Source organism: Aulonocara sp. 'chitande type north' Nkhata Bay, linkage group LG9 (assembly GCF_057382095.1).
Source record: "Aulonocara sp. 'chitande type north' Nkhata Bay isolate Kocher_YH1m ecotype deep benthic linkage group LG9, A_spYH_male_GT1.1, whole genome shotgun sequence".
Classification (NCBI taxonomy): Eukaryota; Metazoa; Chordata; class Actinopteri; order Cichliformes; family Cichlidae; genus Aulonocara; species Aulonocara sp. 'chitande type north' Nkhata Bay.
The window spans coordinates 16,736,301-16,749,514 of record NC_141352.1 but is presented as its reverse complement, the minus strand read 5'-3'; the positions used below and the strand labels follow the sequence as shown (position 1 = coordinate 16,749,514).

The window sequence follows — 13,214 nt, the reverse complement described above, 5'->3', positions numbered from 1 at the left end:
TGAATGAAAAGAAAATGCTCTTAAATAAACGTTACTTTAAATTAATGTGTTTTTCTATGTTTTGTATATACACACTTTTTGGAAAAACGTATACCCTAAAAGGGGCTGAGGAACCATATTATGGTTATTTCACTGAACTAGATTTGCCATAAAAATTAAAATACAATTGGAAAAAGGCACACAAGTAAAAAAAAAAAAAAAAGTCATGTAAGATGCTCTAGGGGTGAAATTTTGAATTTCCATGTGTTTCCATGAGTAAACCATAAAGGGTTAAAGATCGTGCTGCCTGTCATGAAAAACATTATTTTATAAGGCTACAATAAAATGAGCACAATATTCTGAGACTGGGAGCTTAGTCCTGCTAAAATAGACTAACAGAGGAAATAGAGTCCAGCATTTTGGACTAATGCCAACTAATCCAGTAGACAACCATTACAGTTTCCACTGATTCCTCGGGGATATTAATCACAGTAGGTATGACTCCCACTAAGTGACTTTTTGAATTACAACGATTGCAAAAGGGAAAGCGAGAGGAAGGGGATTTCGTTTTTGAACAAAGTGGGCTTTTAATATGAAACTAAATAAAAATGACCCCCACCACCACCTTCCTCAGCACATATCCTCCACGCCCCCCTCGCCGGTGCGTGGTGGTGTGGTCCAGGAAGCGCGCCTCTGCTCTCCTCTCCGGCTGAAGTGAATCAGCTGACGAATGGTATCTCCCTCCTCTCCCGGATGGATCGCGCCGCTGAAGCCGGCCAACCCAAGCGTCATACTGGCTGACACCGGAGCAGGTTGCCCACCTCTCGCTCTCCTCCTGCTGGATGTCACACGGACCGAGCCTCAAGTAAAAGATTCCGCTACTCAAAATTAAAAAAAGAGAGAAAGAGAGAGGTTACTTTATTTTTCTTTTCTTTTTCCTTCTTTCGGACAGGAAGCCGCCAGCTTCCCTCTCACCATGGCTTCTAACTTCAACGATATAGTCAAGCAGGGATACGTGAGGATACGGAGTAAGAAACTGGGGGTGAGTACTGTTGCACTTGCTGTATAGCGAGGCGGAGGAGAAACAGAAGGAGGAGGTAGTGTAGGAGGAGGAAGGAAGGAAAGGGAAGAGGACTTCCAGTTGTTTGCAGTCAAGGGCAGCTGGATTAAGAAAGAGGCTTTAATTGCTCCACGGGCAAAGCGTCCTGCTGTGAGCTCTTCAAGAGGGAAAACAGATTAGAGAAGCTCCAGCAGCCGCCAAGTTTCACTCGGTGCTTTCTGCACAAATACTTTGGAGGTGATGGTAAAGTCTGGGTGATTGACAGCCGGTGTCATGTGCCAGGGGTTTGTGAATCATACCCTGTGCTTGTTGTCAGCCATAACTTGGTTTTCTTCCAGAATGTTAGCCTGCAACTAGTCTTATGAATGTATAAGCTCGAAGAAAGGGTAACCAACTTGGTAGATTTAATCAGTAGATTATAGGGATATAAAAAATATGTAACGTTATAGTACGATTAGTCATATGGCATACATTCCTGTGTGTAATAAGGTAATGTTAGTCCCTTTATGGATGATGTATGGTAAAAATAAACACTCTTTCATACAGATGTTAAGATGGGAAATACTTGTTCCTACCTTTATCATACAGCACAGGCTGCGCTGTACTTTACCTCTCTTTCAGCCTTCATGAATTATTCCCAGCAGAATTGAAAAGTCTCATTGAAGTGCGCCTGATTCATTATGATGGCAGCTCCTCAATGCATTGATTAAGGATTTCTATTGAGATACAGAAAGGAGGAAAAATGGCTTGACTGCTTAAATTGAAATGAATGATATAGATTCAATTATGAGTGCCTTATTGTCTGACTCATAAAGCCATCTGCTTTTGTTCATACTTCCAGCTCATTACGCTAACAGAGCGGGCACACTCCCTCTACTCTGATGAAGTGTGATGATGGGGGCTAATGATGTCTGCCTCCCCTCATCATCACCTGGCTTCATCAACACTGTTCTGCCATTGTTTGCTGCTGTTCAGGATATCTTTGATTACTCTTTGATAGTAACAGTCGCTTTACAAGCCGCACGAAACAAATGAAGGCGCGAGACATTTCTCGTTGTTAACATGCAAATCCGCCTGCTCGTACACAGCTCAGTTGACTCAGTGTGTTTATTTCGCGCATATGCTATTAGTCAAATGTGGTCAGAAGATGTGGATAGCCTATGACTTTGCAAAGCAAGTGTGAGGACGCATGCTGTGTTGGCTGAGCTCGTGGTATGGATGCCATATCGCTGCCAGCTCCGCATCTCATCCTGCTGTTTGTGGAGAAAAGCAGTTTGTGTCCTGCTCGCCCACTCCCTCAGCCCTCCACCGCTTGCTGCTGTTTCATCATAGAAAAGTCATGCTGCGATCGCCTCAGAGCACCCTGGTGTGGGAAGATGGAATGTATTTATCTGTCCACGCTAGGGTTAGTTATTCCAGGACAATTCTCATTCGGAAACAGGCAGAACAAAACAACAAGAGCGAGCAGGATCGGGCATCTGTGTGCCTGAATCAACAGGCGATTTTTCTTCTTTTTCTGTTGCATTATTTTAAGTGTTCTTGGGAGGATTTGGAGAGGGATGAAAATGAAAATGTTATTCACAGTTGTCTAGAAATGTAAAAAAAAAGTTGTTTTGCAGCTTTTCTCAACATAAACCAGAGATTCTATTAAGCTTAATTCATTATTTTTTCAATTTTCTTCCTGTTATCGATGACTCAACACCTCAGTAATGTTTATGTATGTAAAACAGAACACACGAGGAACGTACTGTACAGAGAGTCAGATTAGAAGGGTAAATGAATACACGTATTTGGATAGAGAGATGTATTTATCTCTTTGCTTCTTTGGGTTCTTCATCAATAAAATACAGGCAAATCTACATAATGGACCTCATTTCAGTGCAATTACACACAGCTCTGAAGTAATAAGAATACTTATTTCAGTATTTTGCAGTATTTTTCTTTATTTATATTTACTTCTGTTCACATTTTCTCCAACTGCATTCCTGCTGCAGCTTACCAGAACATGCAGAGCCTTTGTTTTATTTGAGCAAACTGTCTAACAGTTGTTCCACTTAATACTGTCAGACAACACGACAGTGTCTACACATGTGAAGAACTGGGACTGATGCCTTTTAGACATTTTTAGTGATCACTAAGGCAGTTTTCATTGTATTAAAGTATATTCTTGAATGCTAAATGTACAACCCAAATTGCGTCCCCAAAAAGCTGTGTAAAATGTAATTAAAAATGGAGTGCAATGATTTTCAAGTCTCATAAACTCACATTTTATTAAAAACAGAACATAGAGAACATAATTTGAGCTGAGAAAATGTACCATTTTATGAAAAATATAAGGGGGATTTAAATGTGATGGCATCAATGAATCTCAAAAGGTTGGACAGGGTCGCGTTTACAGCTGTGCAGCGTCCCCTCTACTTTAACCAACAGTCTGCAAAAGTTTGGTAACTTAGGAGAGCAGCTGCTGGACTTTTGCAGTTAAGTTTTCGTCTGATATAAGACTCTACCTGCTCAACAGTCCTGGGTTTTGTTGTTATATTTTTTTCATTTCACGATATGCCAGATGTTTACAACTGGTCTAGGACTGCAGGTAGGTCATTTCATCATCCACACTCTTCTACTACAAAGGTATGCTGTTGTAATACGTGCGGTATGCAGTTTAACATTTTCTTGCTGAAGTATGAAATGCCTTCCCTGAAAGAGATGAGAGCATATGTTGCTCTAAACCTGTATATACCTTTCAGCACGGATGGTGCTTTTCCAGATGTGCCAATGTGTTGCCAAGTCCACAGGCACTAATGCACCTCCATACCATCAGAGATGCAGGCTTTTAAACTGAGCGCTGAACAAGCCAGATGGTCTCTCTTCTCTTTAGTTCATGTTTTCTATGAGCTTTAACCTGCATATATGGATATACACAGTGTTCCTGATCCCATGCAGTGATTTCCATGAAAACACCCTTTGTCGCTTGAGAGACCGAACATCACAGATATTGATTTTCAGCCTTTGCGCACAGAGATTTCTCCAGATTCTTGGACTCTCTTGCTGATATTATGTACTTTACATGATAAGATATTCAAAGTCTTTGCAATTTTAAGTTGAGGAACATCTGAAATTGAGCCACCATCTGTAGATCCAGGCTTTGGTAGATCATGTTACTGACCGATTGCTAAGTAAGCCAGTTACTTTCAAGCTGTTTCTTTTTAGTACCACCTACTTTTCCAGCTTTTTTGAGACGTGTTGTTGCCATCAAACTCAAAATGAGCCAATACTTAAAATGAAAGACTTAAGCATTTGATATGTTTTCTGTGTTCGACTGTGAATAAAATATTTAGTTTATGGGATTTGCACATCATTGCATTCTGTGTCCTAACTATTTTGAATTTGGGGTTGCATAAACATTGGTGAAACAGCCTCTCGAGAATGTTGCTACAGTGAAATCTAAAAGTGGATGTAAATAAGGATCTACTTGGTCAAAAATACTTGACACAAGTTGACAGTTGACAATTTCTGATGCTCAGCTCTGAAAATATATCGAGCCCTGCCTGTCAGCAGGCAGCTTTTTTTTTCTTTTTTTTTTTTTTTGCGAACTGTCTCTGCTCTGCTTTAAGTCTAAGGTCGGAAAGGTTTCTGGTGTTTTCCTTCTCATGTGATGCTTGTTTAATGTTTTAAGTGCTTTAAAGGTCTCTGAAATATCACATATCAAGACTTTGCATCACAGTTGACCTTCTGGTGCTCCCACATCGGCCTCTATTGTAATGCAGTGCCATTTAAAATGTATTTTACTTTTTTAAATGGTTTTTTTTTTATTATTAGAAACAGTCCAGTGGTTGTCCTTATGTGATAGGTGTTAAAGTGGCCACAGCAACACCAACAGCTTTGGCCGAACTCATCAGCATCACTCACTATGATTGGCTCATTTTCAAACCCCATCATGTGTGAAGGTTGAGGCCATGAGGTCAGGTCTGCTTCCTCTCTCGCCCTCTTTTTTTCTTATTGTTTTGGAGGCATTTTTTGTTTTTGTCCATGCACATGAATGTCAACGATTTCCTACATTAGCCAACGTCTTTGTCTCTGTGTTGGCTGAAGAGACAACGGTGCAGTGTTCTTGAATGCACAAGCAGTCGCTCTTTCCTTTCCTTTCTCACATCCCCCCTTCCCCACCTCTCTTCCTCACCTCTAAACCCATTCTCTCACCTCTCAGCTCCCAGTATCTCACCTGTACTCCCCATGCGGAGCAGTGACGCTCTCATCTCCTCTGCGCTATTTTATCTCCCTTGCTCTTTTCTTCCCCTTTATTTGGCTATCTCTCTTACCTTACCCCCTTTCTCCCTCACCTTTCTCTCCTTCACTGGTTTGTAGACAGCTGTGGGGCCGAGCACAAAAGCATCCTATTCATCACCCCGCGCTGCACCCTCCATAACCCCAACAGGCTATTCCCCCTGACACAGTGCAAAGGCACACACACACAGACACACACACACCAAGTTGGCTTGGTTCGACATTGAATTGGCACACACATGCACCCGACAAACAAGTAAACAATCTGCTGCCAGAGAACAGTGTGTGGATTCTCAATTAATTTTAATCCTGTGGCTTTGTACCATACAGTATTTTTTATTTTTTTTACAACATGAAAATAAACTAAATCCTTACAAGAGCCAGAAACAAGTGAAGTGCTTCAGTGCAGAGAAAAGCAAAATCTAGCAGCGTCTAAGAAACAGCAGTAGCGATATTTCTGTCATCAAAACAGGTTCTTTGTTTCCTTTCAGTAAAAAACGGCTGATGCTATCAGTGGGATGGACTCCTCTTGAAAGGCTGAATAAGGTGACCTTTGAGTAATTTGTGTGTCAGTCTCAGTACAGTACATGTTTCCCAAGCTTAGGAACACTGCGGTAAATACAAAAGGTCAACTTGTGAATATTTTTCTCCTCCCCTCTGCGTCTGTCCAACTTTACTTTGAGTCTTAGCAAAAGCGGTCAATTTAAGTTTGCTGGAGGTGAGTTTGTCTGCCAGTCTCTGTATTCACAAACATGTTTTGACACTTCAAAGAAGCTGTAGAACAGATCCTGGCTCACAGGTAGTTGGGTAGTACTTTAAGAGGACACAGAGTGCTTCTCACTTCCTTTAAATAGTATTGGTTCTTACCACATGAAAAAAACAACAACAAATGACTTCTTTTTCATAAAACCTTAATTTTCTTTTGTTAGCACTAGATCACATGACTGCATGTTAGGTTAAAGTAGCCGCTCACATTGAACAAGCGTACTGTCATTATCATGTTTTTTTTCCTCTCTACTGAGAGCAGCCAAGGCAAAACAGTTAGCTGGAAGACGATATAAAGCTGCACAGAGCTGAGTGAGTGTAAGGAGTTATAATTCTCTGCGGGTATGTGACAACAAATGACCCCATTCACATTACACATATTCATTCAGTGAGCTGGAATAAGTTCCTGAGATTAAGAGTGCTGTTGGAAATTAAAATCAGCGAGCGTACCTTCGTTGTCCCGGACTGCACAATTGGTCAACTTTCACCTTTAAATTTAAGCACAAATAAAAAGATTGGACCCCGCAAACTAACTTCGATCTTTAAAGCACAAATAATATATAAGCTTTGCTGTTCGTGCACGTCATAATAGCAGTAATAAAATTGAGAGGGACAGCTCTAATGCCATCTAAGTGTATTTTTGAGAGTGCCTTGGTCCAAGCACAGCATTAAATGTCAAAGCAGAAAACACATTAAAAATGCATTATGTCTGGTCCGGAATGAGGAGTGAAAAAACAATCAACCAAAAAGTCTGAATATAAACAAATAATCAGTAAACCAATAATCTGGGCTGCAGACTGAGAGCTTAAGTTATTCATCATCCTAGCACAAGGATATCATTTGCAAAAAGATGAATACAGTCCTGTTTATAGATTTGCAGAAGTGATTTGAGGTCTTAAAATGAGTTTTTTATGAGTGAACCATTTTGCAATCTTGTGCATGCATACAGTTTGTTTTGTTGCAAATAACCCTTTGCGATCTAGAAACTCGAAAAAACAAGCAAACAAGTAACAACTGCCGGAGTTTATTGCGTCTTAGATTTTCACCACCTTTGGTGTTGGTGGGGGGAATTAGATTTCAGTGTTTGATAGAAAAGACAACGGAAAGATTTGTTAGAAACTGACAGAGAGGAATAATTTGTTGTGATTGAACGCATGACATTACATGGAGTAATACTTCCATCAGCCGCACTGGCTCGGGGGTTAGACACTAATCATGAATGCTTACTCATGGGATAAATGTAACATTCGTGAATCCATCCGTATTTGCAACACTGGGCAAGAAACGAAGGCTGGAAATAGAGCTGAACGGGAATTTCCATTCAGAGCTGAAAAGATTAGCAATTTCATTGTTTCGTCCAACAAAAGCAACCTTTTTTTTTTTTCTTCAAATATAACAAGACACTCTCCAGTTTCACCATCTCACATGTGACGAGCTGCTTTTGGACCATTTTATGCCTGCTTTCTATCAACAGCTGTGATCAGAGGTATTGCATTTTAAGGTTTTCCATCCATCAAATTTAGTACATCTTCTTAAAATGTGGCACAACTGTTTACTTGGTTTTAACAATGAACTAATTATAAGTTGGTCATCCATGTTAAGGCCGTGCTAAAACAAGATTTTTGGCTATGACTCAAAGATTTGTACTCTTGCTACAGCAATATCTCTGAAAATGGTCTAACTGGATAAAATTATGTCCAAAAGGTCAAACATCAACTTACTTTTCTGGCCATCATTCAGAGCCACAACTCAACAGCACAGAAGATTGTGGCCGTATTTCACATTTGGTTGGGTCTTGAATTAGAGACACTAATCTAAACATATGAAATTCTTTCAAAGTGGTTATATATTAAATCTATAGCTCTGGACAGATATTGATTTGTACTGGCTGGTAGAAGCATATAAGCACAAGGCGAATGGGATTGTGTTTTTCTTTTGGAATAAAATTTCCTCTGTGCTACCAAACCACATCTTTAGTAAAACAAAAACAAATGCTTCGCTTGCAGCTTAAAGTGCACAGGGATAAAGACGCTAACAACACAAACAAAGCACTTTTGCTCTTTTTTTAAGCACTTAATATAAAAGAAGGGAAGAGTTGTTACTCTTTAAGTACTCCTCTGGACTCTCTACCCATCTCAGCGTACAGTCACTCCCTCCAATAGCTGTTATCAACGTCCCTCCTTTCTCAGTCGCCGCTGTTTTTGACTTACAAGTGGGTATTTGTGTCCAGTATCAGTGGCCTTTATGTGGAAAGCATGTATTGTGATGGTGTGTGGGTATGTCCCCCTCCCCTTATTGCCACACAAGCACCCACCAAAGCAGAAGCAAAGGAGTGGAGAACAATGTGTCTATTGTCCAAGATGGCACAGCCATTTAAGATAGGATCTTGCCACTTCCATGCACTCACTATTAACAATGACAGGCTGTCCAGAATGGTGGATGTCAGGAGATTTTTCATCCCAGGAACTGTACTTGTCAGTGGAGCGTAGAAAATACACTGTCAGCTGTGTTAGACTTGCAGCAATTGAGACTTCCAAACAACATGGGTAAATGTGGCTGAGGTTGTGCAATGAAGTCAGGTTATATCAATTAGCAAATCAGTCATTCTTTACATCCAGTGGGCAAAAATTAGCCGCATTCTGCACTTCGTCTCTGATTGCCAAAGGAAATTGGAGCTGAAGAAGACAGAGGATTTTTAATATGACTAGTTTTGCTTATGATTTTATTTGTGCCTTGTGGGTGCATGCAGCCTACTTTTAGCTCCTCTTTTTTGTGATAGATCATTTTGGACTCAGTGCATTGACTCACAGATATGCAGAGCCATACGTTGTGTGTTCATTTCCATTGGTTTTCATCAGCTTCCTCCATCAGATAAACCCCGAAGACAAATCGCCACCTCTTATTGGCCCTGATGAATTGCGTCTCTAACAAGATATGGGGAACAACAGCCCAACAATCATTATTCATGCTGAAAAATGGGCCTCTATTATATAGTCACGAATAGTCATGAATAAATCTTTGCCAGAACTTCACTTAAATATTTTCACATTATTGATTTCAGTTGTTCCTAATTATCAAAAGAGGTTTTTGTCATGGTAGGGGACGAATGCTATAACTAGTTTGTCATTAAAGCCACTCGAATGATTACGACCAGCAGAAAGGTTTTTTTTGTTACAAATATCCATTATATCAACACTGCTTTTTTTCTGCTACTCCTTTTTTCTCTCTATATATATATATGACGTTAGATTGTCTGCTGGACTGTGTCTAGCACTTTAACCCAGACTGAAAAGTCTTCTATATATACTCACCGGAAACTTTATTAGTTACTCCCATTCAGCTGCTTTTTAACGCAAATATATAATCAGCCAATCACATAAGAGCAATTCAATGCAATTAACCATTTAGAAATGGTCAAGATGACCTGCTAAAGTTCAAACTCATCATCAGAATCGGAAATAAAGGTGATTTATGTCTTAAAGTTCTGCATAACTGCACAACTTTGAAACAGATGGGCTTCTACTGTGTGTAGAAGACACACAGTAGAAGATCGTAAAAAAGTTGCCCAGCCTGAGTCTTGATTTCTGCTGCAATATTCAGATTGTAGGGTTAGAATTTGGCATAAACATTATAAAAGCATGAATCAGTGCTGTCTTGTATCAACAGTTCAGGCTGATAGCGTTGGTATAAGAAAGTGGGTGATATTTTCTTGGTGCACTTTTGGTCCCGAAGTGCCTGCTGGCCCATCCCTTTATGACCACAGTGTACCCATCTACTGATGGCTCCTTTCAGCAGGATAATGTGCCCGTCCTCAAAGCTCGAGTCATCTCAAATTGGTTTCTTGAATATGACGAACAGCATAGCTTATGCAAATGTCACCAGATCTCGATCCAACAGAGCACCTTTGGGATGTGGTCGAACAGGAGAGTGTCATCATAGATGTGGAGCCTACAATACAAAACTGTAGTAACTGTTATGCCATCATAGACCGAGATCTCTGAGGAATGTTTCCACCACCTTGTTGAATCTATGCCACAATACTTACTCAATACTACAACACTACAATACTTCTATAATATATTTATAATCGGATGAATTTCCATGAAAATTGCAAATGCATGATCCAGGCATGTTATATACTTTAAAAAAAATATCTATTGTCACAATGAGAGCTGCATTTCTGATTTTGAATGAAGTATTAATTAGCTTTATAACCTTTGCCAACCTTATTCTCTATTGTGGTAAATTAATGCTGCTGTGCAAAGACCATTTAGAAAAAGTCAATGCAATAGAAGCTTAAACCAATCAAGCTAACACAGATAAATATATATTAAATAAATGGCAAACCATCCCATCTACCCATCTATCTTTACCTTAGCGTAAAGACAGCATGTTCCCATCTCTTCTTGGTTTAGTCTATTTAGCGATAATATATCCATTCTAGATCACATCTTTCTTTCAAGTGATACTTTTAGAGAAAATCTCAATAAAGAATAGCAATTTATTGAGATTCTCCTCCAAACTGCCTCAAGTCATGAACAGATTGGATGTTCCTGTAGAATCACTCAATGTGCTGTCATTTAACCCAAGGTATGTCTCTCAGAAGTGTTTTACAAGAGAACGTTGTAGAGATGTCTCAGTGAAATGAATTTTGCTTTAAACTCGAGCTTGTCTTGTGGCTGAAAATAAGAGCTATAATAATCTAATAAGGTGTTCACAGATACATGTATTCCTTAAATAATGGCTATAGTATGTTGCTCCATATCCAAGTCTATTTGATCAGCATCTCTCCCCGAAATTAGAGTGGGACTTTACAGTCCTCTGTAGTAGCTTTTTGCTACTTTGTGCAGATACACTGGAGACTCACCTATAAAACAACAGGCCTAGAGGAATCTGTCATAGCTCCATTAACACTTCTGCTTCAGCCTCCTCTTCTTACCTTCCTCCCCTCATTAATCAACAGACCAGCCCTCGGGGTGCAGCTCTGCAGCTACGCTCACTTTCAGTTTGTGTGTCCGTGCATGTGCGCATTGAGTATGTGGGCATTGTGTTTGCGTGCGTTCGCATGTGTGCATGGGTGACTTCACGTGGCAGCGTGTAAATGGCTAGTATCCAAAGGGAATTTACTGCTAGGTTTGTTAATTTTTGTGTCTGACTAGAAGTCAGAGATCCTGTGTCATCAGTCAGTCATGCTTCTGAAAGTGTTGCCAAATTCAGTTTAGCCATTGCGCGATCTAGAAAGGTTGTTTCAAATCCAATTTTCTGAAATGAGCTGTTAAAAAATGACATTTGTATACACGGATGCAAAAAAGAATCAGATGAAGTTATTCTTGGGGAGAAAAAGACACAGCAACCTTTTATGTTTGAATCACAATCTATAATGAGTTCTTCTCCTGCAGTTACCTTTCATCAGCCTGCTTGCCAAGCACATTCAGTACAGTGTACAGCCAAAGATAGCCTCAGCTGCGTGTGCGTATCTGAGCTAAAGGGCTTGTCTTTGTGTCTGCGTTCTTAATTTAATCACTGTGGCACATAGGTAAACATTATTATGGAGTTCTTTAATAAATATTTAAATATTACACCTGTTTTGCTTCAAATGCAGCCAAATAACCTTGTTGAATAATGAAAATTTTCCCATTCTGTCAAATAACACAATTTTTTTTACATGGCACTAATTGCTGGATGCTCTATTATTAATGCATTGTTCAAATAGCCTTGACCTTAGAGTCTCATGTACACTAAGGAAAAAGGAAGCAGCTCTTGTCACCCAAAGGTGTGGAAGCTCGTTCTTTCCTGTTTATTTGTGGCTGAGTTTGTACACTCTCCTTCCCTCCCTCTTTCTTTCTCAAGGGAGTTCTTTTAATAGTAAGGAGGTGACAGTTTACCTCTCGCTGAGCACCGTGGTGACAGTTTGGTACCTGCCCAGCTCGGCATGAAATGCCTCGACTGCCTTGCCTTCAAAAGCAGCCTGCTCTTAAAATTTGCACTCCCGTTCTAATGAGCCAAAATGACCTCAAGTGTAGGTCAAAGCAATCTGATCCCATTCCTATTAAACAGCTTTAATATTTCCGTGAGAATTATTGTTCAGGGAATGAATTTTGGGTAAGAACTGCCAAGGGAAATGGAGCACACAATAGTAGCCTTGGCAGTAGCACTTTGAGTGGATAATTTAAAGGTCATAATAGAGAAAATAGTGGCTCTTAAGAGTCATAAAACCATAGAAAACATGCAGTTATTGGACCAACTTTAAAGTTAAATATAAAATAAAAGAAAGAAAGGGAAGTTAATGTGTCAAACTCTTGACCCACGATGTACGCTGGCGGATTAGGATTGAAGTAATTTAACAAAAAGTAAGTTTGAAGTTTAGAGCAGGGACTAGGGCGCGCATTAGCTGCTGTTACACCCCCTCCCTATTTATACACATACACCCCCCTCCCTTCCCCTTACGTTCCCAATTGTTCTCTTTCATTTCAGAGAAATGTCTGTTGGGCAAAGTGATAATTGCATTCCTCAATGATTTCATGCTGAGACACAGAGTGACACTGAATCGTAGCCCACTTATTCCAAGGGAGTGTGTTCTTTGGGAGGAAATGAGACAAAAACAATATGACAAACTCCATCGGACCCCGTTCTTTGACATAAAAGTCCGCATTTTCCTCTCTTGCACACGCGCGTTTATTCCCCCCAATGTCCTCTTTGATTTCGCAAACCTAAATGTGGCTGAGTCAAGTTAGTTCCAGCAACACAAATCTCTTGCTTTCTGGTTGTGAGGAAACGGTCGTTGCAGACACAGAGCTCGCTGCTTCCCCGGCTAACCATATCAGAGAAGCAGCCTGAACATCAGTGAGCGAGTACCTCTTTAGAATTAATCCTCGGGGGGAATGAATGCACCAATGCATGAGGATTACTTGCTTTTAGGGCTTCTGATGAAATTCAAATAACAAACGCTTGCACAAAGTGTCCTGGAAAACACTTGGCGTTTCGTAATATCCTGCTAAACATGCAAATATTCGGTGGAACGCTGCACAGTGGTCTGTGCCTCATTTGATTTCACAGTCTTTATTGATATGATAATCAAGTGGTCAGCTAATGGTAATTAAGCTCAATTGGTGGAGTTGGATCATGGTTG

General features: G+C 40.1%; 1 protein-coding gene across 2 annotated transcripts in view; it reads left to right on the top strand.

The window, feature by feature from the left end:
- Window positions 1-684: 684 nt before the first annotated feature.
- Window positions 685-13,214, top strand: part of dok6 (docking protein 6) — a 56,690-nt gene continuing 44,160 nt past the window's right edge. For both annotated transcript variants that reach the window (XM_086306126.1, XM_086306125.1), the window contains exons 1-2: window positions 685-844; window positions 932-1,021. In XM_086306126.1, coding sequence (XP_086162252.1) covers window positions 710-844; window positions 932-1,021 — 225 coding nt within the window. In that variant the 5' untranslated portion in view covers window positions 685-709. The remainder of the gene's footprint in view (window positions 845-931; window positions 1,022-13,214) is intronic.